The sequence below is a fragment of the Bufo bufo genome, chromosome 4, assembly GCF_905171765.1.
Source record: "Bufo bufo chromosome 4, aBufBuf1.1, whole genome shotgun sequence".
Lineage (NCBI taxonomy): Eukaryota > Metazoa > Chordata > Amphibia > Anura > Bufonidae > Bufo > Bufo bufo.
Genome location: NC_053392.1, coordinates 490,953,939 through 490,981,321, shown reverse-complemented (window position 1 = coordinate 490,981,321; position 27,383 = coordinate 490,953,939). Strand labels below are relative to the sequence as shown.

The window sequence follows — 27,383 nt, the reverse complement described above, 5'->3', positions numbered from 1 at the left end:
CTGATGCTGATGCCAGCACAGCGCATTGCGCATCGCGAGATTATGGCGATCTGACTTCGTGAGCAAGAAGGAGATTCCTGGATACTGGCGGTGCTGGGCTCCTTCACAGGGGGCATGGCTGGGCTCCAGAACGGTTAGTGCAGCCCCTTGGGCTCCTTACCAGGCTGATTTACATATATATAAAATCATTTTTTACACTCAATAAAACTACTCAGAGATATGGGACAGGTATATTGCGGACATGCTAGCGGCAATCTAGTTGTGCATGTCCGCATCTCTATAGGGTAAAAAGAGGGGACAGAATCCCTTTAACATTTCATAGGCTTGATGTACAGCAGTGATGGTCAGTTCGCAGTGTTCGCCAGCGAACACATGCGGGCTGTCATCTTTAGTAAGGTAGACTCACCTGTCCGGCGATGCACAGGTAAGCCCATACCTGTGCTGCGAGGCGGTCTGAAATCAAATGCGGTCATCGGGAACAGGCAGTTCTGAGAACAGCCACCGGGGGCCTTCATCAGGCTGTTCTCATAACTGCCTGCTCCCGGTGACCGCATTTGATTTCAGACCGGCTCGTGGCACAGGTAAGGGTTTACCTGTGCATCGCCGGACAGGTGAGTTTACCTTACTAAAGATGGCAGCCTGCATGTGTTCGCTGGCGAACACTGAGAACTGACCATCACTGATGAACAGTTCGGTACACCCTAAAGACATGCGCTAGGTAGTACCGGGTATTTTCACTTTTTATAAAGCAAAAAAAGAGGAGAGAACATTAGTAAATCAGTTGCTTTCAACGTCCAACGTTCTGAGTGTTACCCAGCTTTCTACAGACAAATTGTCCTTCTTATATAGGGTCACATTTACACCTGCTCAATCTCTCCAACCATTGTACCCATGTAAGGGCTATGGTTCGTTCTATCCATGAACTGGACAATCCTGATGAGCAGAGCTGTAGGTTGCTTTCAAATATGGAGCCACTGCACTGTTTCATACTTGTACATCTATTTCGACAGTCCTTAAACGTGGTCAAAATGTTGTTCAAAACCTCAATACACAATAATTGTGGGGAATTCTTTATTAGATAGGTCTTAGAAGGATGATAAAGTAATGCCAAGAAATTGTAGATGCTTTCCTTTGTAAGGAAAATATGTTTTTTAGTAGCTCCACAATGGTATGAAGAAGGTTGGCCTTTGATTTTTTCCCTTTTAATGGCTGATCTACAATTTGCAGGTTTCAATTCTGAAATGCCCAAAGAGCCTTGCAACTGTTAAGGAATGAATGGGAGATGTTAATGAGTGGCAGATGAAGGACGTAGCTTCTCTTTCACCGGGTGGTATACACAGTCTCAACTGCTGTATCCTCAATGGAAAGAATAGGGAAGGGCTGTGAATTTTCATGAGTTATGGCCGCGGTTTCACTATTCAATTGACATGTGTCAGGATGTGGGAGGAGACGATGCTTTGTGAGTCAAATCCTGTCTTGCCATCATGGAAATAAGTCTGGAAGTGCCATTGTGTTGTCCCATGTAATAAATGACTGTACATCACGTAAGAGCAATGAGAGCAGCATTGTAATCACCTCCCGGTAACCACTGTATATTTATAGGCAAATCAATACAAATCACCTCGCAGTGCAGGCCGCCTCCAACGTGTGAATACAAGTTCCTGGAGAACCAGGGGGTTTTTGTGTCTTACATGTTCATAGGTTTTTGTATGCAAGATGATCATCTGCAAGACCGGTGAGAAATCAGTAATTATTGGTGTTTCAGTTACAAAGAAAATGACAGTGTAATTCAGAAATAGATCTGCTGGTGCCACTGATTGACTCTGATATGAAGTTTCTGGAACGTCACAGGCACTCAGTGGCACACAGTGAGTAATGGAGGAGATATTCTCCCCTAGAAGCATTTGTATGGAGGGATTGTTCACCCCTAGGGCCTTTTTCTACAGACCTCCCAGTGTGGCTGGACCAGCGATGGTAATCATACTTACCGGAACAACCTCCTTACTACTGGGTTCCAGCTCCATCGCTGCCCTGAAGGTTCTGCAGGTCCCAGATCTCCCAGCTTCAGCATCCGTTTTGGCTCGGGTCATGTGACTGCTGTAGCCAATGATCCATTTAACCTATTAAAGTCAATGTGACTTGGTACACATCTGAATACAGTTTACAGTGATTCACATATACAGTATAGACCAAAAGTTTGGACACACCTCATTCAAAGAGTTTTCTTTATTTTTATGACTATGAAAATTGTAGATTCACACTGAAGGCATCAAAACTATGGATTAACGCATGTGGAATTATATACATAACAAACAAGTGTGAAACAAATTAAAATATGTCATATTCTAGGTTCTTCAAAGTAGCCACCTTTTGCTTTGATTACTGCTTTGCACACTCTTGGAATTCTCTTGATGAGCTTCAAGAGGTAGTCCCCTGAAATGGTTTTCACTTCACAGGTGTGCCCTGTCAGGTTTAATAAGTGGGATTTCTTGCCTTATAAATGGGGTTGGGACCATCAGTTGCGTTGAGGAGAAGTCAGGTGGATACACAGCTAATAGTCCTACTGAATAGACCGTTAGAATTTGTATTATGGCAAGAAAAAAGCAGCTAAGTAAAGAAAAACGAGTGTCCATCATTACTTTAAGAAATGAAGGTCAGTCAGTCAGCCGACAAATAGGGAAAACTTTGAAAGTAAGGGCTATTTGACCATGAAGGAGAGTGATGGGGTGCTGCGCCAGATGACCTGGCCTCCACAGTCACCGGACCTGAACCCAATCGAGATGATTTGGGGTGAGCTGGACCGCAGAGTGAAGGCAAAAGGGCCAACAAGTGCTAAGCATCTCTGGGAATTCCTTCAGGACTGTTGGAAGACCATTTCAGGGGACTACCTCTTGAAGCTCATCAAGAGAATGCCAAGAGTGTGCAAAGCAGTAATCAAAGCAAAAGGTGACTACTTTGAAGAACCTAGAATATGACATATTTTCAGTTGTTTCACACTTGTTTGTTATGTATATAATTCCACATGTGTTAATTCATAGTTTTGATGCCTTCATAGTCATGAAAATAAAGAAAACTCTTTGAATGAGAAGGTGTGTCCAAACTTTTGGTCTGTATTGAATAGCCCTAAAGGAAAGCCTTGCAGAAGGCTATAACGCTATGTGAATGCAAGCTTAGAAGGTTCTCATAAACCTGCACAATAGTTTTAAAAACATGCTGGACATGTAGAAAAGAGTCCAGAAACAGGGAGAAGAGTCCACTGTGTGGCTTCTCCCTGCTCTTCTCAGCTTGGTTGACAAGTCCCTGTATGCAAATGGAGAGAGACCTGTATATCACCCTAAGCAGTTTATGAAACCAGATGGTGGACTCTTCCCCATGGCTTGGACTCTTCTCTGTATGTCAAGCTGATTTCTAAAAATATGGGACAGGTTTATGAATCTGTCTAAAGGTTGATGTAGCAAGCTCTTAATTTACATGAGCACCATCGGAAATGAAAGCTGTACTGTGTATGGTTTTCTTCTAGTGTCGCACATCTCAGTGCACTATTTCTAAGAAATGATGCATCATGGCTCTTTGTATAGAGGGAGCCTGTGGTGATTTCATGCTACCTATAGTTCTGGCAGCATAAACCTGATGACAGGTTCCCTTGAAATGGTGTGAATTTAGCTCTTTAGAGTCATCAGTCAAACAGGGTATGAAGGTGGTGACTTGTCTGACATCGTGGACCCCCACTGTTTAGAGAATGAAGGGCACCAAGTCCCTGTTCTGATCCAGAAATCAGGACAGACATGCACCATCACTCTCCACAGAGATGAATGGGAGCGTCAGAGCTAGTTGAAAAAGCTGTTTTCCGACTGCCCCATTTACCTCTGTAAAAAGGGGCAGCACATACACACACTGCTGATAACTGGGTCTTAGGCCTCATGCACACGACCGTATTTTTTTGCGGTCCGCAAAACGGGGTTCCGTTTTACCGTGATCCGTGACCGTTTTTTCGTCCGTGGGTCTTCCTTGATTTTTGGAGGATCCACGGACATGAAAAAAAAAGTCGTTTTGGTGTCCGCCTAGCCGTGCGGAGCCAAACGGATCCGTCCTGAATTACAATGCAAGTCAATGGGGACGGATCCGTTTGACGTTGACACAATATGGTGCCATTTCAAACGGATCCGTCCCCATTGACTTTCAATGTAAAGTCTGGAGTCCCTTTTATACCATCAGATCGGAGTTTTCTCCAATCCGATGGTATATTTTAACTTGAAGCGTCCCCATCACCATGGGAACGCCTCTATGTTAGAATATACTGTCGGATATGAGTTAGATCGTGAAACCTCATTTCCGACAGTATATTCTAACACAGAGGCGTTCTCATGGTGATGGGGACGCTTCTAGTTAGAATATACTACAAACTGTGTACATGACTGCCCCCTGCTGCCTAGCAGCATCCGATCTCTTACAGGGGGCCGTGATCAGCACAATTAACCCCTCAGGTGCCGCACCTGAAGGGGTTAATTGTACTATCATATCCCCCTGTAAGAGATCAGGGCTGCCAGGCAGCAGGGGGCAGACCCTCCCCCCCCTCCCTAGTTTGAATATCATTGGTGGCCAGTGCGGCCCCCCCCCCCCCCCTTCCTCCCTCAATTGTAATAATTCGTTGGTGGCACAGTGTGCGCCCCCCCCCCCCCTATCTCCCTCTATTGTAATAAATCGTTGGTGGCACAGTGTGCCCCCCCTTCCTCCCTCTATTGTAATAATTCGTTGGTGGCACAGTGTGCGCCCCCCCCCCCCTTCCTCCCTCTATTGTAATAAATCGTTGGTGGCACAGTGTGCGCCCCCCATTGGCCCCCCCTCCCTCTATAGCATTAACAACATTGGTGGCCAGTAGGTGGAGCTCCCGGCCGGACACGAACATCGCAGCAGCAGCCAGCAGCAGGTAAGTATGAATCTTCTACTATTGTACTATTGCTAAGTAACCATGGCAACCAGGACTGTAGTAGCGTCCCGGTTGCCATGGTTACCGATCGGAGCCCCAGCGATTAAACTGGGACTCCGATCGGAACTCCGCTGCAACCAATGATGGGGGGGGGGGGGGGAGATGAGAGGCCGCACACTGGCCACCAATGTTGTTAATGCTATAGAGGGAGGGGGGGCCGATGGGGGGCACACACTGTGCCACCAACTAATTATTACAATAGAGGGAGGGAGGGGGGGGGGGCGCACACTGTGCCACCAACAAATTATTACAATAGAGGGAGGGGGGGGGGCCGCACTGGCCAACAATGATATTCAAACTGGGGAGGGGGGGAGGGTCTGCCCCCTGCTGCCTGGCAGCCCTGATCTCTTACAGGGGGCCGTGATCAGCACAATTAACTCCTTCAGGTGCCGCACTTGAAGGGGTTAATTGTGCTGATCACGGCCCCCTGTAAGAGATCGGATGCTGCCAGGCAGCAGGGGGCAGTCTTGTACACAGTTTGTAGTGTATTCTAACTAGAAGCGTCCCCATCACCATGGGAACGCTTCTGTGTTAGAATATACTGTCGGTTCTGAGTTTTCACGAAGTGAAAACTCAGCTTTGAAAAAGCTTTTATGCAGACGGATCTTCGGATCCGTCTGTATAAAAACTAACCTACGGCCACGGATCACGGACACGGATGCCAATCTTGTGTGCATCCGTGTTCTTTCACGGACCCATTGACTTGAATGGGTCCGTGAACCGTTGGCCGTGAAAAAAATAGGACAGGTCTTATTTTTTTCACGGCCAGGAAACACGGCTCACGGATGCGGCTGCCAAACGGTGCATTTTCCGTTTTTTCCACGGACCTATTGAAAGTCAATGGGTCCGCGAAAAAAAACGGAAAACGGCACAACGGCCACGGATGCACACAACTTTTAATTACTGACCGATTGGTTCTAAAACTAAATAAGGAGTTCACGTGGAACAAACCTTTTGATTTGGTTCTCAGCTTTAAAATTTGTCTCTAGAGCCCAACTAAAAACGTTTTAGTTCATGATATTAGTATTAGATATTAGGGGAAGAAAATCACCAGTGACCACCAATCTCCCTTTACATCGGAAGAGCATATTTGTGAGACCTATGAAGCGGATCTGCAGTGTGAGATCCCCACTGAACAATTCCTCATATCTTAGCTTGTGGGTGTGCCATAGGTGAATGTAGAAATTTCTGCTTTGGAGTCCAGTTATAATTTAAAGGAGTTTTCTGATCCCAAAACTATGACCATGAAGTGAGCAGTACACAGGTCATTAATAACCCTCTGTTCCTGTACCGAAGCTGGCCGGACCCCCACCGCTGTCTACTTTCTGGTCCAGCAGTAATGCTTCAACACAGAGGGGATATGTGACTACTGCAGCCACTCACAAGCTGCAGAGTTGACCTGCCACAGCTGGTGATTGGCTGCATTTGTCACATGCCCCTGTGTTGCGACCTAATTGCTGAATCAGGAAGGAGAGATCAACCATCGATCTGACAGCATCAGTATGGGATCGGTAGGGGAACCCATGAGGTAAGTATTATTATATTTTTTTTTTTAATCATTAGTAGTTTTGAAAGTTCTTTTTTTCCGGCTGGAAATCCCCTTTCAATCAGCTGTACTGTTATATTATAAAACAGAAGTCCCGTGCAATGCTGCTGAATTGGATTCTCCTACTACAAAGTCAGCAGATACTCTTTCCTTATTGCATCCTTTTACACTGCTGCCACATTTGAGTTTTTTTTTATGTAAGCACTTTTACTTTTTATGGTGAGTAATATTCTAACATTATATTCTGCTGGTGGATGACTTTTTGTCCCATGAGCATTTCTGTAGTAAAAAGCTGTTGACACCCTAGGAAGGGCAGTGGATATCCCTGAGCAGAAAACACCCACTGAACAGGAACACAAGTGCTGCTATCATTTCCTAGCCTCTCACATGAATCTGATAAACTTTTATTACGTATTGGATCTTAACTATGTGTTCACCATTATATTTTATGCCTTAATGGGGTTGTGCCATGAAAAATAATATACTATTAAATTTTTTAAACCTGGAGCTGAATACTTTTGTAATTGCATGTAATAAAAAATGCGGTATAGCGGTGAGCTATTGAATGAAATGTATCTGTGTAGCGCCACCTGTTTCTTCAGTTCTTTATTTCTTGTGCACCTCACTAAGGTTTAAATTGTCACCTGTCACCAGCCATATGTACTATTGGAAGCTGTGGCAGTTACAGAGAGAGAACTGGAGCAGAAAGGACACGTCCCTGAGCTGTCAGCCTGAAATAAATCTAGTAGAAGTATTAAAGCAATAAACGGGGATATCCCTGGACCCATGTGAGGTACAGGGCTGGTTCTAGCTTTGTTAAAAAAAAGACTGTCATGTAATATATGATGTCTGATTTTCATTTTTTACATCAATCATCGCATAACCCCATCTGAAAATGTATGGAATAACGATAGGATATGGCATAAATATCTGATGGGTGTGGGTCCCACTTCTCAGGAAGGAGGCCCCACAGTGAATGGAGAGCACGCAGCGCAAGCATCACTATGGGACTTCTGAAAACTCAGTTTTCAGAAGTCTCATAACAATAAATGGAGATAGCAGCTCGTGCACAGCTTGCTCTCCATTCTCAGTGGGGCCCCGTTGTTAAGATAGGAACAGGTCCAGATGGGACAACCCCTTTAATAACCAGACACCTTTACCTTTATCTCTATGGTGGCTGCAGATCCTGTCCCGACCAGGGGTCTAATGATCAGATCTAACAGTGTAAGCACCACTCATAAGACCCACAGTTGGGCTGGGGTTTGTGTCTGCAGCAGTACCTAAAGCAGTACCCGTGGCTGTATTTAGGTCTTTTCACACTACTTTATTGGCTTCTGTTCAACGTTTATGCCGTGAAAAACTCCCAGCGTTAAACTGTGCAGTGCCATCTAACTTCTAGACTATTATGGAATCCATTTAATGCATACATTTTTAAAGGATGTGTCTGGATGGAATGGTGCAGTCTGCTCTGCTATTCCATCCAGCAAAAAAACAAAAGGCAACAACAGTTTATTCAAGCCAAATAGAGGCCAAAAGCCTATGGATTTAGTTTAACGTATGTGCCAAGAATAGTGTTGAGCGAACTTTGTGTTTCAAGTTCGGCGTACAAGGTTCGGGTTATCTAGGCATTCCGTTATGGATTCCACTACTATGGACCATAACTTAGGTGGTCCGTGGAACACAAAGTTCGCTCATCCCTAGCGAAGAACCTTTGTTAACATTTTCTAACACTCTTCAAACACTCGTATGAAACTGGCCTTGGATAAATGGAATGAAGCTACAAAAAAAACGCCTTCCACTCTGTAGTACTCAGAACATGCTTGCATGTCCGTACCAGTATCGACACACCCTGTGATCGGATTGTGGGCAGTTTATTTTATTAAATTGAATGTATGCACATTTTGTGCTAATTTATGCATGAAATGCATCTCTGGTTGTTTGTGTTGTGCAGTGTTAACACCGTATAGAGAATGAAACCCATAGGATGGCATATTGTCTAGTACTGTATATACAAGCTGTTGTACACTACATACCATTTGAAACTTAGTGAATTTCTCATAATATATATTTATTCAGCATAGTTACTGTCTTGCTAATATCACATATGTAATTATCTCCTCCAATTTCAGTGTTTACTTTCGCAACCCAAATTTTGGGCCATCCAGACCTCTGCATTAATTTTGAGGACCAAATTAGAGAAGGGAAGTTCTCGGCGAGTGGAACGAGCAATGATGCAGACGCAGGTAAGAGCAGTCATCTATAGTTCATATCAAAACCATTTCCTGATCTAAAGAGTATCATATTCAAATTGACCGTATCGATCCCTGGCTATAAAATACCAATATTGTTTTTGCCGCTCTTTATCAAACCCTACAACTTCTTGGCATCATTGGTGGTGGACGATTAGCAGAGCTGTCTATTTATGCCAGAAAAAGTGGCTGTAGGATTATTTTACCTATCTCCTAGTATGTTCATTGAGTTTTTAACATAAAAGGGATTCTGTCACCAGGATTAACGATATGGAGATATTTATATGTGCCCATTAGTCTTAATGCAGCGTTTCCAATCATCCCTCTGTTTATGACCTGTGTGTCTTATATTCTTATAAAAATCAATCCTATTCATATGTCAATCACCTCTGTCAGGAGCCCAAGAGGTTGTCCCACGATCTCCTGGAGCCCAGCACCGCCCACCGATCCGGAGCCCAGCACCGCCTACTGCTTTATTTTCACCACACTATCCTGACGTCATGTTATCTCTGCGCCGTAGTCTCGCGCATGCGCAGTGGACACTGTAGTCTGCGTCCTTGCGGACTAATAGCATCGGTTTCCACTTGTCCACTGCGCATGCGCCGGCTCCCTGCGCACCCAGATCGGACCGGAAAAGACTCTTTCTCTGCGCAAGTCGGTCCTAGGTGGAGGAATCTAATGGCGGCAATCGCCCCTTTGACAATTTTGACCGACTTGCGCAGAGAAAGAATATATTTTCCGGTCCGATCGGGGTGCGCAGGGAGCCGGCGCATGCGCAGTGGACAAGTGGAAGCCGATGCCATTAGTCCGCACGGGCGCAGACTATATGAATAAGATCGATTTTTATAAGAATATAAGGCACACAGGTCATAAACAGAGGGATGATTGGAAACACTGCATTAAGACTAATGGGCACATATAAATATCTCCATATTGTTAATCCTGGTAACAGAATCCCTTTAAGAATATCTCATAATAGAAACTGAAAAAAAAGCCATTGCAGCACCACATTTCTCTTAGTAAGGATAGTATTCCAAAAGGCTCAAAATGATCTAATCCTGATCATTTATACACACAATATTTAAAGGGTATATCTACCTTTGGACATCATTCTATAGATTATATTTAGGTACAAGTATAATCTACATAAAAAGGTAAGTAACTCTGTAGCAGTTAAAAATCAAAAACCATTACTCTTCTACTCTACCATCTCTGAAGATGCTTTCATGATATATTAAACCTGCAGAAATTTGTGGAACTCAGTATTTTATAAAAAAAAAAATAAGCTTTATTAAATATTATAAGCTTTATTAAATATTAAAATCAACATTATACAGTTTTTGATGGATCCTCAGTAAATTATTAACAAGGCAGATACTCAGAAAAAAAGGGAAAGCTACCCACGTAATTAACTACATGAGAATATTGGTTGCAAAAATGAAGTGAACAGTCTACCAGCACTGAGAATCAATCCTTACCATAATATCATACCAAAATGTAAGAAGATATAAGTAACATTATGAATAGGCAAATAACTCCCCCCATCAAGGGACAGGGTGCCTTGTCCCCAAAACACGAGTGACTTCATCAGCATTGGCTTCTGACAAAAGCAGCGGTGGAGCAAATGATAAGCTGAGATCTAGGTCTAGCCCCCATAAAATATTGGGGTCAGTTTATTAGTGTGATTGTATCAACCTTGTTCTAAAATTGCACCAAAATGTACACATTTCTGGGGTATAAGGTCACATCAGGTTTATTTATGAAACAAATGGGCCAAAAGGAATAATCCACGGTGCTTAGCTTGCATCTTTCAGTTTTCCAGCTCGACAGGGTGAAGGTGGCCTACTGGAAAGGGGATGTGGCCTAGCGGAAAGCAGACATGGCTTAAAGTGCAATAACATACGCCAAGAAAGACAATCAATAGTTGTTATAAAGTTAGACAACATGATCTAGCCATTAAAGGGAACCTGTCACCAGTTTTATGGTGTCCTAACTAAGGGCAACATAAATAAGTGACTGATTCTCTTAGCACAATGCTGGGTCACTTTCTTTAATTGACCCAGCCAATCTGCCAACTTCTTGTATTGTAAAGCTCCAGCTGATAATGATGAGTCATGAATATTTATGAGCTCCTGACTCTCCCCGCCTACCTGCTGCTGATTGACAGTTATTTTCCATATAAATCAGCAGCAGGTGGGCAGGGGAGTGGCTATAGCTCTGCATTAAATATACGCTGGACTCAATGACATCCCGCTGGACTCCAATCAGCTCATTGTCATGCTGCATCTTTGTGTGTATATTATGAGGTAACCATCTGTCACACCAGTAAGTGAATACATCTAAGGCACTTTTTAGTAGTTAATGATTGTATATAATTAGGCTACTTTCACACTTGCGTTCAGAGCGGGTCCGTCTGGTATCTGCACAGACGGATCCGCTCCTATAATGCAAACGCTTAGATCCGTTTGCATTTTTTTTTTTCATGATAATGCAAACGGATCCGTTTTGACTTTACATTGAAAGTCAATGGGGGACGGATCCGTTTGAAAATTGAGCCATACTGTGTCAACTTCAAACGGATCCGTCCCCATTGACTTACATTGTAAGTCTGGACGGATCCGTTTGCCTCCGCACGGCCAGGCGGACACCCGAACGCTGCAAGCAGCGTTCAGGTGTCCGTCTGCTGAGCGGAGCGGAAGACAAACGCTGCCAGACTGATGCATTCTGAGCGGATCCGCCTCCACTCAGAGTGCATTAGGACTGGACGGATCCGTTCGGGGCCGCTTGTGAGAGCCTTCAAACGGAACTCACAAGCGGAGCCCCGAACGCTAGTGTGAAAGTAGCCTTAGTTAGATTATAATCAAATATCCACATGACAGGTTCCCTTTAATCAGATTTATCATACGGTATGAGCCATTGTGATAGACTTGACTGATCTTTAGACTGTCTAGTCTACATATACACTGTCTACATTTTAAACAGGATTAGTACATTTGCCTCATTGTTTAAAGGAGTTGTCAAATCTCAGACAATAGGGGCATATCTCTAGGATATGCCCTCATTGTCTGATAGGTGCGAGCCCCGCACCTATATTGAGAACGGAGTCCCGAAAGTGGTAGAGGTAGTGGGGAGAGCGCTTTGTGGGGGCCAGACCGGAGTCCTCCAGCCACCACTTTGCAGGGCTCCATTTCCAATATGGGTGCAGGTCCTTGCAGTGGGAACCACACCTATAAGACAATGGGGGTATATTTTAGCGATATGCCCCCATTGTCCAAGATGAGACAACCCCTTTAAGGCTATGTTGCAGTGCACATACCTGTAGGAGGACAGATATAAACTGGATAGAGTAATATCACTACTATTGTTGAGCGAACTTTGTGTTTCAAGTTTGGCGTACAAAGTTTAGGTTCAGCTTATCTAAGAATAACTTATGGTCCGTGGTAGTAGAATCCATAACGGAATTCTTAGATTACCCGAACTTTGTATGCCGAACTTGAAACACAAAGTTTGCTCTAAACTAATCACTACATTCTCTTCATCGAAAACATGTGATTATCATCAATAAGCAGTTTTGTCTTAAAGGTTATGGCAGCAGATTGTGGACCAGCATGCACTGAATTACTGTTTGCACCTAATATTTAACTTGTAGGCATTGAGCTTGGAGTGCAGCATTGTATTGTTTAGCTGATGTCCATTTTACTTCGGCATACACCCTGTTTTTAATTTTCTTAAAGTATTTTGTTTTGTCTGCACATATCATTCCTGGCAAGCGAGCTTGGCTCAGTGTATAATAATATAATGCCTATTCATTGCACTGTTGTGTAGATCGTATATTAGAAAGACTTGGCTCGGGTTCAGCGCACTTTGAAAGCATTACATTGTTCCTAGATTTGTTTTCAAGTCCTTTTCTTTTGTCAGTTCAGTGCCAGGGTCTATGCATTACTGCTCGCTGTCTCTGCATGCACAAGCCAGCCGCTTTTTGTCTTGCTTACAGTGGAAACAAATGACTCCTCCCTGTAATTATTGGATGTAATCATATTATTTTCATGAATTTGACAGGTGGAATTTCTGAGGCATTGTCATTACATGTGCAGTACAGAGGAGAAACGTTTAAGCTCAATTAACTAATGCTGACAGTATAGATGAATGTCCATGGAAGTTATTTCTCTGTCGACACTTCCTCCTATACTAGAAGAATGAGAAAATCATTGGTTTTAGTGACCAATCTATACAAATCTCTGTCCATTATTTGTAACGGAAAATACAGTTATGGCTATGTTCAGCAGTGATGGTTTTTCTGTACAGAATCCGCACCAAAAGTTCAGTTTTAAAAAACATCCCTTTCACAATTTTTTTTTTTTTTTTTTTAATGAAAGCAGTTTTCAAATAAAATAAAGTTGCATTTACCCTAGTAAAGGAAAATGTTATGAAATCCCAGAAACATTTCTCTCTTTTGTTCAAAGCTTAAGATGCCTATGTTTAAAGTAATATTAAAGGGGTTGTCCACGTTAAATAACTACTTCCCCAGCAGTGTTAAATGGAATAAAATAACAAAGCCTTACTTTTCTCTCCTGCCACTTCCTACGCCGCGCTCCAGTCCTCTCCGCTGGTGTTTGTTTTCCTGGCTGAAGCGGTGACATCCCGTACATGCCTCGTCACTGTGCAGCCAATCACTGGGCACAACATGTGACTGGTAAGGCCAGTGATTGGCTGCAGTGGTGACGTCAGTGCTGCAGGACCATAGTGCATTGCTGGAACTGTCAGAGAAGAAAAGATGTAAGTATGACTTTCTTATTTTATTACATTTACTGCTGTTGGGGAAATATTTATTTTAAGGCTATGTACACCTTTTTTATTATTGCATTGCACTTACTTTAAGCTAAAAATATTTTTTTAAAAATATTTTTCAAAAATATTGAATCCTTTTTTGTCTACAGAGCTGAGATGCTGTAGTAGCTGCCTGTCGATTTTCAGTCTTTTCAGTCATCTGGGGAGCAGACGGACTCCTTATCTTTGCTCTCTCACATTAAAGCTCAGTCCTTATCTTATTGATAAGAATCTGGCTTAAATAAGTGTTTATGACCTCTCAGTAGTTTAGAGATGTCTTATTAGATGACTGGCACTAAGTGAAAGTACCAGAAGAATGAAAGAAAACCGGCACTCCCAAAAATCTTTGCTGGTGATAGATTTATTGGTCACTCATATGACCGTTTCAGCACTCACAGGTGCTTTTTTCAAACAGGAAGTGAGCAGCAGTAGGACTCATACTGCTGCTCACTTCCTGTTTGAAAAAAGCACCTGTGAGTGCCGAAACGCCGCGCGTCATATGAGTGACCAATAAATCTATCACCAGCAAAGATTTTTGGGAGTGCCGGTTTTCTTTCATTCTTCTGATTTTGGGATTACGTCCACACGAACCGAGCACCCCTCAACCAGTACGCTGTGCCGCCTGACTTCATTACACAGTATAAGTGAAAGTACCAGTCACACAGTTAGAAAAACAATTAACCCTTTGTGATAGAATGGCTCAATATTTTTAATAAAGGCCAATTGAAAATATGATTTTTAGCCAAAAATGAGTAAAATGCAATCATAAACAAAAATTGCCTCCAAATGTGTACTTTTAACAAAAAAACAACAACTTTAACACAGAAATTGTAGACCGAATGAGACAAAAGGTGACACACAAAAGAAATAAAGGTAAGCCTATCTTTGAGGGAGTGTTTATTGGGGGGTTTACAAGCTCTAGAAGTGCCACTACAGTAAATTCTTATAAACTGTTGAACGTTTGAAGGGTTATGTAAGAAAATCTAGTTGGCAGTGAAACAGATATAAGCCCATGATAGGGGGAGGAAGAATTGCAGAAGGGGTTACCACGTGTACCACTGTGTTGGGATAAGAGTTAGAATAAGAGGGTAGTTCGGCTGTTATTGTATCTTCTATTTGCATAATACAATCAAATTCTACAAATCAGTGGTCTCAGGAGGAGGATTGCTCTGACTTTCAGGTAGCTGTAAGAAAGTGGTGGAGCATGGTGGGTGTCCTTTATGCCTTGTTGTTGGTATAAAAAGTCACAAAATGTGGCACAAATGACATTTTGTGCAAATACTTTTCAACTTGTTATATTTAAAGCCATTCTTTCCATGAGGTTTTTAAATGGGCAGAGCTTAATTAAAGGGATTTGGGCCATCGTGGCTAAATAATTTACAGAAAACTGTGATGAATTATAGCTGGACTAGATTTCTGTTTCTGCCGCACCAACAGTAGAAGATGCAACAAATGTATTGAAAGGCATACACCTTGTAATAAATTGGTCAGATTTTCCTCCAGTGGGCTTTTCACAAAGACTGGTGTATGAAACGCCAGTCCTTAGTAAATGAGCCCTATTGTTTTTAATCACTTTAATAGGACTTGATATAGTAGACAAGAATGCCATCTCCAGTGTGAATTGTACATGTACACAATAAAGATAATTATATAGAAACCTCAGATCGTCCAGCAGTGGCTTTAGACCACCACCACAAAATGTTTTCCATAGAACATCTATCAGTCCCTCCGCCCTGGCAAAGATCCGAGTGGGAGGGAAAAATGGAGTGAAACTAAACTGGCATCTTACACCATCTGGCAAGTATTTTATAACTATATTCCTTTATCTTGCATGAGATGAATAGTCCATGATTCAATAAGAAAGCTATCCAAATCTGTTGTGGACAAAGTCCTCCCCAACTCCCTTTTCCAGCATGCAATATATGAAGCAGGAATGTTTGTCTCCTCCCCAAGTAAAAGGCTGGAGGTTACTGAAGATAACACTCATTCACATTTTTTAAATGTCTTTCTACTGAAGGTTTGAGGGCGTATTGTTGATTTGCTGTGAATTTTGACAACACATTTCACCCTTTGCAATGTAAAGGGTGAAATCTGGGATAAATTTGCAGCAAAATCTACCTCACATGGATTTTCTCCAGCTCTTGAATGTGCCCTTATACGTTGTGTTGGGGTATTGAATTTGCTCCAAGCTTACATGTTATTTATGTGGTCATGTGTGTTTCCACCCACGGACCAGAAGAAAAGCAAGTTAAAAGTAAAGCACACCTACAGTTTTCTCAGACAATAAGTAAAAGAAAATATTAAATTGCAATAAAGAAACCAGGTTTCTGTAACCCTCTACTCTACTGCAGTGCATGGAGAGTAGGCCAATGCTAATGATTTACATCTCCAGCTCCTGCCTATACCATAGGAAAAAGCATTACCATAGTTTGTTGTTTTGGACACATCTTTAACACTTTTAGCCCATGTTCACACAGAGTTGTAGTCCTACACAGTGGTATTCAATACCAGTCAAAAGTTTGGACACACCTTTTCATTCCATGATTTTTATTGTTTTTTCCCCACATTGTAGACTCATACCAAAGACATGAAAATGAAGAAGGAAGGAACACATAAGGAATTGAGTAGTAAACAAAAGTGTAAAACAAACCAGAATATGTTTTATATTTTAGATTCTTAAAAGTAGCCTCCTTTTGCTTTGATGGCAGCTTTGCAGCTTCATGAGTTACTCGCCTGAAATGGTTTTCCACTAGTCTTCAAGGAGTTCCCAGAGATGCTGAGCACTTGTTGGCTGCTTTTCCTTAAAGTATAACAGTTTTTTGTTTTTTTTTTGTTTTTTTTGGAGTATTGGATTGTGGTGATTAATATCACCTTGGTGGCCCTATTTCAACTTTTCACTGTGTATTCAATTACCCCTTAATTCCACATTTTTGTTCCCTGTACTGCCTATTTTTACCTGTGCTTCAAATAGGGTTGCTAGGTATGGTCCATCCTCTGTTGAAGCATGGAGGACGCAGAAGCAGGCTGCGTGCAAGGTCAGATTACTGACAGCCAGGGACTGTAAGTAAATGATTAAAGCCAGGTCCTCCCCAGCAGCTGATAACAGTGCCTGGGCTGTGTGCACTTCTCCCTGTCCCTGCGCTTGGCAGATGCTCCCTCACTCAGCAGAGCTGGAGAAGGCAGAGCTGAAGCAGCGCAGACCAGGGAAGGGAGATCTGCCATCTGCTCAGTGTATAAATGAAAGCAACATGTGGTAAGAGGACTTTGTGCTGCAGGAGATTAACCCTTTAGGGGGGAGGGCTCTGGTTACTGACACTTTTGGGGGGCTATTGTTACTGGCTAGTGAGGGCAGGCGGGATTAGCCTCAGGGTGAGGGCAGTGGCGGCCATCTTAACTGAATAGTGAGATTGCCGTTTTATGCAGACTGGTTGCTAAGGGCTGAATCTTATTAAATATTAGGTAAGTCAGTCTAATAGTAACTGATTCTGGAATATCATCTTATTAGTAACTACATATCTGAAAATTGAAATTAGGGTCTAAATGTGACAGTTATCCTTTAACGTTCTGGTCCAGATCATCCCAAACTATCCCAGTTGGGTCAAAGTCTGGTGATTGTGGAGGCCATGTCAGCTAATGGAAAAAAAATTGAATGAAAGTGTGTCTAACATTTTGGCTGGTACTGTATGCCTAAATACCCCAAATTGGTATTCAGAAGTGTGCCATGATTAATGACTTTAATAGGTAGAAACTGAAACGATTCATTTTTGGATTCCATTTGACTTGTTTTCCATTCTTTTCCATCAATTTTTTGTATACATAATAGATTGGCAAATAGTGTGGTAGACTGCAAACACATTCAAACTTTATGGGAGAGCTGTAATCGCTTATCTTCGGCAATCCCATAGACTTTGAATGGAACAGTGGTGTGCATGCACGACCACCACCCCATTCAAACAGAGAACACAGGGCCCCTGTTCATGTGCCTTTTGAATAAGGGGATAACCTGTTATTGGAATTTCCCTTCAAAAATTGTTCACAAATGTAAACTATAGCCTATCTCACCTGCTAGTATGCTGTAAAACAGCAGTGGGGGCATACATAGAGAATCAGCTCCTCTTTTCAAAGTGTCTTCAGCATATAATCTCTACCCAGAGCCCTAAAGCACTGGATATGGAAAACCCAAGGTAATGTTGTGAAAAGCTTTTGCTCATAAGATCCATCAACAGCAATCCTTATTGATAGTTCCCGGCAGTAAAATATATTTATTTACACTTTGTTGGTAGATTATAAAATTTGCAAATGAAACAATGAATTCAATCCACTTTCCAGAGTTGCTCGATTGTACGTTTTGCAGAGCTTTACCTGAAAACCTATTTACTCGGTGCAATATGCATACTGCTAAATATATAATTTTGACTTGCCAACACTTGCAGTTTTCCCTTTGCACATCTTATCTGGCTTGCCGAAGTCTGTGTCTGAACGTTTCTAATGTATTTTTTTGCATCAGGTAGATTTTGTTTTAAGCATGGTTTCCTTTACAAAACCATAATGATTTTAGACCTAAGAACATCCTGTCAGACACCGATTTATAAGGCCAGGCTGGCATGAAGATAGTATTGTCAGAGAAGAATAGGTTTCTTTCTCTAGTAGAGACATACAAGGCATGCCCTGTTAACCTGCACCATAATGCTAATTCCCAATAAACACAGCTATTGGTTGCCCATCGTTTTGCCCATTGCCAAGTGTTCCACCATCCATTAAGAGATGCCCCACACGCCACAAGGCTTTTTTCACTGACTGTCTGAAAGACGGTACTGTAAGAAATACTTTACTGTTACACACTTCTGGCTCTATATAGTTGAAAACATTTCAACACCGATTTGTGGTAAGACCATAAAGTATCTGATTGTTGCATAAAGGTTTGGAACATGTTAAAATACATTTTTTGGCTGCTGCCAGACAGGGTATTGTTTTGCCTTCACTCTGGGCTCAATCTTCATCTTAAATTGAAGTAAAAAGGCAGTTCAGTTACATTCAGGTAATCTAAGGACGTGAATTTACTCAAGAGGTTATAAAGTGCTCAGGAATGTAGCAGGAACAAAAATACCACTAGATATGTTGGCTGAATATCTGTCAGTTTGTAAAACCTGCTAGGTTATAACCAGTGGTCAAGTACCTAAGGGCAAGCCTAGTCTACAAACATCTTTTAGTATATTTATTAACATCATTATTGACTGTGCAAAAATGGCAGGGGGTTTACAGGATTAGAAGAGCACTTCTGCTTTTATCCGAAAATAGTGGCATGCAAGTAGTGCATGTATTGCAGTCTAGCTCCATTCAGTTGGGATGAGATGAGCTGCAGTGCCAGAAAGAACCAATCCGGGTTGTTGCTGTCTTGAGAAGAAAGCAGCCATGTTTTCTAATCCAATACAATCCCATTAATTAGTTGTTCAGCTTTTGTTTTCAGCTTGTATCCTTTCCTGGAATACCTATGAAAAAATCTATACTCGCCTCTTCCCCACTGCTCCATTCCAGCTCCCTGCCCCCATTTACTGGTCTTCAAGTCCCTGTCTGGTAACTTCTTCACAGATGGGTGGTGACGTGTTCCAAAGTGGCATGTGAGCTGTCAGTGATGTGCCACATGGGGACAAGTCACTGTGTAGACCAGTCATTGGTTGCAGCGGTGCATGTGCTCTTGTCCGTACAGAAGTTGACAGATGGGTACTTGAAGACCAGTAAAGAAAGGCAGGGAACAGAGTGGTGGGGAGCAGGTGAGTATGGATTTTTCATTAGGCACTGCAGACTAGGGGGCAAAGTAATAAAAATAAAAAAATAAAAAGTATTTTGCACTTTAAAGAGGATCTCTCGCTTCTCCTGACTACTTGCATTCCCCATGCATTAACAATTCTTATAACTGCTAAGTCAGAGAGGAGCACGTATATGGTCCATAAAGCAGTTGTCGGGGTAGTACCAATTATTTACAAAATCCTCAGAATGGTCTAAAAATCACCTCACTGATCCCTACAAATGCTGCTTACTTGGGTCTTTGATGATCTCCACTTTTTGGTCCAGCCTTAACAAGCAAGAAATACCCACTCAGCCAATAACAGGCAACAGAGGTCACCCACCTCAGTTTTCCTTCACCATTCATAGGCTTTTCTAAGTATTTGTATCGCTCGGACAGCACCTATTTGTAATGCGCCCCCAGTACCCAACTGTTACAGTAAATTTTGTAAATGGAAGTTTTCCTCTTGAATTAAAAGTGCCCGATAACTTTGAAAAAAACATACAGTATCTCACAAAAGTGAGTACACCCCTCACATATTTGAAAATATTTTATTATATCTTTTAATGGGACAACACTGAAGATATGTTGCAAAAAAGACCGGCACTTCGCAGGAGATATCTTTAGTATGGTGAATTTATTGGTCGCATATTACAGCATAACGACGCGTTTCAGCACCAACGTGCTTTCATCAGACTATGTATATACATCTTAACATTAATTCTTTAAATAGACTGAAATACAGAGGAACTGATGACCTAGGGCTCCTCCCCTTATGCAAATAGAAAAATCAAAAAAATCTAAAGCTCAGCGATGTAGTAATGGTATGCAATAATATATAGAGTGTGGAAAAAGGATATAATCCAATTCATCAGATTGTTCAATTCCACTGGAAGAAAAAGAAATAGCTTACAATCTGTATACTCAAGAACTATCAATTAAAGAGGACCTTTCATCGGTCCAAACATTGTGAACTAAGTATCATGACATATACAGCGGCGCCCAGGGATCTCACTGCACTTACTATTATCCCTGGGCGCTGCTCCGTTCTCCCGTTATGTCCTCCGGTATGTTCGGGGACTTGGTTATAGTAGGCGGAGTCTGCCCTTGTTCTGCTGGACGTCTCCTTCTCCTAGGCTGTAGCGCTGGCCAATCGCATCGCAGAGCTCACAGCCTGGGAGAAAAAACCTCCCAGGCTGTGAGCTCTGCGCTGCGATTGGCCAGCGCTAAAGCCTAGGAGAAGGAGACGCCCAGCAGAACAAGGGCAGACTCCGCCTACTATAACCAGGTCCCCTAAGTCTCTGCCTACTATAACCAAGTCCCCGAACATACCGGAGGACATAACGGGAGAACGGAGCGGCGCCCAGGGATAATAGTAAGTGCAGTGAGATCCCTGGGCGCCGCTGTATATGTCATGATACTTAGTTCACAATGTTTGGACCGATGAAAGGTTCTCTTTAACATACAGGATACTTCAAAGAAAACAAGACACATTGTATTCACGATTAAGGCCTCTGGGTTCCATCATTTGAAACCGATGGATCCAATATGCCTCTCTCTTCAGTAGTAATATATTTCTGTCACCACCACGACGGGGTAACGGGACGCCCTCAATGATTTGGTAGAGCAATTGTGCTATGTTATGTTTCTGTTGGTGAAAGTGGAAGGGCAAAGGAAGTAATAAATTGCCTTTTCTGATGGTAGATTTGTGTTTACTGAGTCTATCCTTCATTCTCATTGAGGTTTCCCCCACATATAGCAAACCGCATGGACACTTGAGAATGTAAACCACAAATCTACTATTGCATGTGAATGTGCCCCGTATTTGGATACTTTCACCCGAATGTGGGTGAGAAAAATGCGAGCCCTTGATAACACTGGAACAGTTAACACAGTTAAAGGGACACTGACAGGCAGGCATAGCTTTTGGGTAGCAGATCGTGTGGTCTGAACGACGATCTGCTGCCCAGCAACAATGATTATGTATGGGGATGTAGGATCACAAAAGTGAGAGCTCCTCTTCGCACAGTGAAGGAAATCATTGCATGTAAATGCAGCATTGTCCTTCACTGAATGGGCAGCCGACTGTCGGGAAGGAACGCTTCCTTCCCGACAATCGGCTGTACATTGCACTGTGTAAACTTGCCTTGAGAGATTATCAATCAATTTGGGTGGGGAAATTGTTAAAGGGGTATTCTGGTTATATCAAGTTATCCCCTATTGGTGGGGTCTGACTGCTGGAGTACTCAAGCTATCTGAAAAAAGTCCTTAGTTGCAATAAAACAAAGAATTAATTTATAAATGAATTCATCAATTAGACTGAGGGTGGGTTCACATGGAGCCAGAAGTAGATTCGAAAGAAATCAGAAATGTAAAGATAGGACTTCTACTTCTACTTACTGCTGGATCCACTTTTGGTTTTGGCTAGAAATCTGCCTCAAAACCTCCAAACAATTGTGTGTGAAGCTTTCCGAATATACTTGTAGAGGATGTAGCTTCCTTTTCCTCATACACATAGTGGTAAATAAATCATTAACATGGCCGTTGGACATTTACACATTTTACGCTGCAGTTCTGCCTCTTCAACAAAAGTCAATAACCTGTGAAGTCATTTTTCATACTTATCTAGTTGAGTCATAATTTAAAAAAATAAATAATATTGCTTTCTTTTTTTGTCGAAGACAAGCTTAAAATAATGGAAAACTGTTTTCTGAAGGACATATCTGCTAATCTCTGCAGGAGGTCCAGCATTACAGGTGTAGCTATATATAGGATAGCACAGATCAAATCTGAAATTCGAGGAGGAATGGTGGATGGGCACGCTGGACGTGCAATCACTATATACTATTATAAGACATGAACAAGGCAAACAGGCAGTGGATACACAACTGAGGAAGGAAGGAAGGAAGATTACAAGAAGGGCAAATAGAGTTTTTAATACAGAGTGTAGATTTTATATTAACTCACAACTATTTTAATTTTGAATCAGATTTTTATTTACAGACACGAGGTACGGCCATGGGTACCAGGTTCGCCCCTAGTTATGCCAACTTGTTTATGGCAGAGTGGGAGGAACGCAATATTGCCCCCCGACTAGGGGTGGACTTGGTACTATGGCAAAGGTACATCGACGACGTGTTTTTTATTTGGAAGTCAGGTAGGGATGCATTGGATAAATTTTTATTAGAGATTAATCTTAACAATTTTAACTTAAATTTTACTCAAAATATTAATAAAGAAATAGTTGAATTTTTAGATTTAAAGATTTTTGTAAAAGATCAAGTTCTACAAAGTTGTACTTACATAAAACCCACAACTAGGAACAGTTATATTTTATATAGTAGCTGTCATTTACCAAACTGGCTAATAAATATACCGCAGGGCCAATTCCGGAGAATAAAGCGTAATTGCACAACAGAAGTTCACTTTGAGGAAGAAGCTAAAGGAATGAAAAAGGCATTTTTAGAGAAGGATTATCCTGAGGAATTAATCAATAGGTCCTTGAACAAAGTTAGGAGCATGAAAAGAGAAGAATTTTTCTCAGAAAGTAAAAAGGATAAAGAAGGAGAAAAAGAAGAGTTGAGGATCATTTTGCCCTTTAATGAGGAATATAGAAGGATACAAAAAATAATAGGCAAATATTGGTATTTACTCCAAAAAGATAAAATTATAGGTTCTTTAATTCCAAGAAAACCACAAATCTCCTTCACTAAAGCGCCTAGTTTAGGCACTTTGGTAGCACCGACGATAAAAAGAAAGGATATAAATACTGTAAATATGCAAAAATGGTTAAATATGGAAGGTTTTCATAGATGCGGTAAATGTGGGAATTGCAAGGAAACCTCATTTCCCCGTAAAACTAAAGAAATCACATCTAGGACAAACAACCATAAACACGTAATAAAAGAATTTCTTACTTGTAACTCGGAGAATGTTATATATATTATTGAATGCCCGTGCGGACGCCAGTATGTAGGAAGAACTAAAAGATCTTTAAAAAAACGCATTTCAGAACACATTGCGAACATTAAGAAAGGCCTGGACACACATACCCTGTCTAAACATTTTAAATTGAAGCACGATAAGAACCCAAAAGGACTGACATTCGCAGCCATAGATAAAGTGGAGAAAGAATGGAGGGGAGGGGACCATATATGCAAGATGTCAAGACTAGAAACGCAAAGAATTTATGAACTCAACACATTAATGCCGGGTGGACTGAATGCAGAGTTCGAGTTGTTCGGGTTTCTGTAAATTGTGGAGGATGTCCCCCGCGGACGGCAGAACCCTTCCCAGTGTATATATTCTGGGGGGGTCGGCCCTTCGCGAGGCACATCCTCCCTCACTCCACACCGTCTAAGTCCAAGACTAATGAGTCCCCCATCATCATTGTCGGCAAGAAGGTATAGAAACTATTTGAGTTGAGTTATTAATAATCATTACAAATCATTAAAAAATATTATTAAAAATATTGGAAATGATCAAAATTATTAAATATTTTTAGAACAATTGATTATATATGACAAAAGAAATGAAAGGACCATAATTTTAAAGGTAATTTTGTGAGCTTTTATCCACATTCAAAAAGTCCGTTACTTATATTTATATTGATATTTATATATTGTTTTAACATAACAGTAAGCATTATTACGGTTGATAGGAACAAATTATGTTCAAACCAAAAAAGCTTTTCAACATTTATTTTTAATATTATATATTTTTCTGGTTATTTCTGTGTCTTTTTTATCTTTTTATCATTATTATTTTTTAATATGGACATATCTCATAACATTATTAGGAAGAAAAGGGCTTTATCCATATGACCAGTAATAACTCATTTTAGAGACACCTACCCAGCACTGGGAAAACCATCGTTATACCAAAATTGCCTAGTTCACATAGAAATGGAAGACGCAATGTTTTATCGCTTTATTCATTTATATTTATTTGTTTATTTATTTCCATATTATATGTTTATATCCTATGCACATTTGTATAGAGATAGTGATTAAGTATTATTTGTGGTTGTTGATGTGTTGATATGTCCTTTGTCCGTGTATTTACACACTCCGTGACATAAATAGAATAGCGGCTTATATAAAGTCGGAATGGAAAGTGAACAAGTTGACCAAAGAGAAAAAAAGAGGTGTTTCTCTATAGAATGACAAAGACTTCAAAATCTGCATCACACTGATTGGTATCAGAATGTGAATAATAGGAGGAGTAACACCAAATTGGACAATTGGAATCAGCATAACTGTTTATATAAAAAGGTCTTTTGTAAGGGGGATTGTTCATCACTGAGGAAGGGGCAATGTGAAGCCCCGAAACGCGTTTGATCCAAGACCCCCAGCTTATCTCCAATCGAACCCTTGTCACACCAAGTGTTGAATTTCATCCAGGCTGACGCCACAGAACCGGAACATCTTCAAAGAGAACCTGGCACGCTGAGTCATCAGGAGCTTGAACCTCTTAAAAAACCTGAGAACGAGCACATCCTCTTTACGACTGCAAACTTAATCTAGCGTGGAAGCAGGCACACACAGGCTTGAAGGTCATCGGCTCTTGAACCGTACGGAGCGGTGCCCGGAGCCGTACTAAACCGGAGGCGGAAGACAACCTGGGAACAGCTACTGGGTGACATAGAGAACCGGAGTTTTAGCAGTGTATTTTACACTAATAATCATCGAACAGTGAGTACTAGCGGGACGCCGCATATTACACCCACTGCAACGCTAACATTGCTCTTTTACTGTTCTATTGAATTTGGATCATCCATATATTTTGCTCCAACAGCATTACCATTTCTTTGGCCAGGAACCCGACTGTCCTACAAATTATCTTATACCAGCCGTGTTTTACCATTCGCTATTTTATTCTATATTTATTGTCGAATAATCACTATTTCCAATTCCTTTTAGGCATTTCTAATGCATTATTATATTCTATTGTTATTTTATTGACTTCCAGACAGTCTAGTCCATCACATTGTATTTTATTGTATTTTAGTGATTCATTGAGCTACCAGCTATACTAATAAATACCATTAAATCTTTAATTCAGTAATCAGCATCGATTTTATTCGTGGTTCTACCTATAGTGTGAGTGCCCAGTATACCATTTTATATTGTTTTACTTGTAAAGGAGGGGCGAATCCTTTTTTACTGTGAGCACCTCCATCTGTGGCCTCACCCACTCCTGTGCGTCTCATAACTTCTATTCCAAAAGTCAATAACCTGTGAAGTCATTTTTCATACTTATCTAGTTGAGTCATAATTTAAAAAAATAAATAATATTGCTTTCTTTTTTTTTTTTGTCGAAGACAAGCTTAAAATAATGGAAAACTGTTTTCTGAAGGACATATCTGCTAATCTCTGCAGGAGGTCCAGCATTACAGGTGTAGCTATATATAGGATAGCACAGATCAGATATAGGAACACTCTAAATCCCATTCTTTACATGACTTTAACTGGTAAAAATACTGCTCTTTTAGGCTTGGGGCTTGGGGGTTGTCCGAGTTATATTTATTGGTGACCTATCCTCAGGATAAGTCATCAATATCAGATCGGCGGGGGTCCGACACCCGGCACTCCCGCCGATCAGCTGTTTGAAGAGGAGGCGCGCGCCATGCTAGTGCTGCCTCCTCTTCATTGTTTACCTTCTAGCCATTGCATCTGCAGTGGTGAGCAGGTGTAATTACACCCAAGCCGTCCCATTGAAATGAATAGGACGGTCAGGTGTAATTAAACCTGCTCACCACTGCAGATGCAACGGTGAGAAGGTAAACAGTGAAGAGGAGGCAGCGCTAGCACGGCGCGCGCCTCCTCTTCAAACAGCTGATCGGCGGGGGTGCCGGGTGTCGGACCCCCGCCAATCCAATATTGATGACCTATCCTGACGATAGGTCACCAATAAATATAACTCGGACAACCCCCAAGCCCCAAGCCTAAAAGAGCAGTATTTTTACCAGTTAAAGTCATGTAAAGAATGGGATTTAGAGTGTTCCTATATCTGATCTGTGCTATCCTATATATAGCTACACCTGTAATGCTGGACCTCCTGCAGAGATTAGCAGATATGTCCTTCAGAAAACAGTTTTCCATTATTTTAAGCTTGTCTGTCTCCAAAAAAAAAAAAGAAAGCAATATCATTTCTTTTTTTAAATTATGACTCAACTAGATAAGTATGAAAAATGACTTCACAGGTTATTGACTTTTGTTGAAGAGGCAGAACTGCAGCGTAAAATGTGTAAATGTCCAACGGCCATGTTAATGATTTATTTACCACTATGTGTATGAGGAAAAGGAAGCTACATCCTCTACAAGTATATTCGGAAAGCTTCACACACAATTTTTTGGAGGTTTTGAGGCAGATTTCTAGCCAAAACCAAAAGTGGATCCAGCAGTAAGGAGAAGTATAAGTCCTATCTTTACATTTCTGATTTCTTTCGAATCTACTTCTGGCTCCATGTGAACCCACCCTCAGTCTAATTGATGAATTCATTTATAAATTAATTCTTTGTTTTATTGCAACTAAGGACTTTTTTCAGATAGCTTGAGTACTCCGGCAGTCAGACCCCACCAATAGGGGATAACTTGATATAACCAGAATACCCCTTTAACAATTTCCCCACCCAAATTGATTGATAATCTCTCAAGGCAAGTTTACACAGTGCAATGTACAGCCGATTGTCAGGAAGGAAGCGTTCCTTCCCAACAGTCAGCTGCCCATTCAGTGAAGGACAATGCTGCATTTACATGCAATGATTTCCTTCACTGTGCGAAGAGGAGCTTTCACTTTTGTGATCCTACATCCCATACATAATCATTGTTGCTGGGCAGCAGATCGTCGTTCAGACCACACGATCTGCTACCCAAAAGCTATGCCTGTACGAAGACGGGATCACCCTATGAAAGAGCGTTTTGCTCGTTTATCGGGCGATCAGCGGAGCATTTACACAGGCAGATTGTCAGGAACCTTAAGTCACTC

At 41.5% G+C, this 27,383-nt stretch overlaps 1 protein-coding gene across 1 annotated transcript in view; it reads left to right on the top strand.

Moving 5' to 3' along the window:
* The window catches only part of TTC27 (tetratricopeptide repeat domain 27), a 411,030-nt gene that overhangs the window by 274,439 nt on the left and 109,208 nt on the right, over positions 1-27,383 (top strand). The window contains exon 11 of the mRNA XM_040429555.1: positions 8,663-8,776. Coding sequence (XP_040285489.1) covers positions 8,663-8,776 — 114 coding nt within the window. The remainder of the gene's footprint in view (positions 1-8,662; positions 8,777-27,383) is intronic.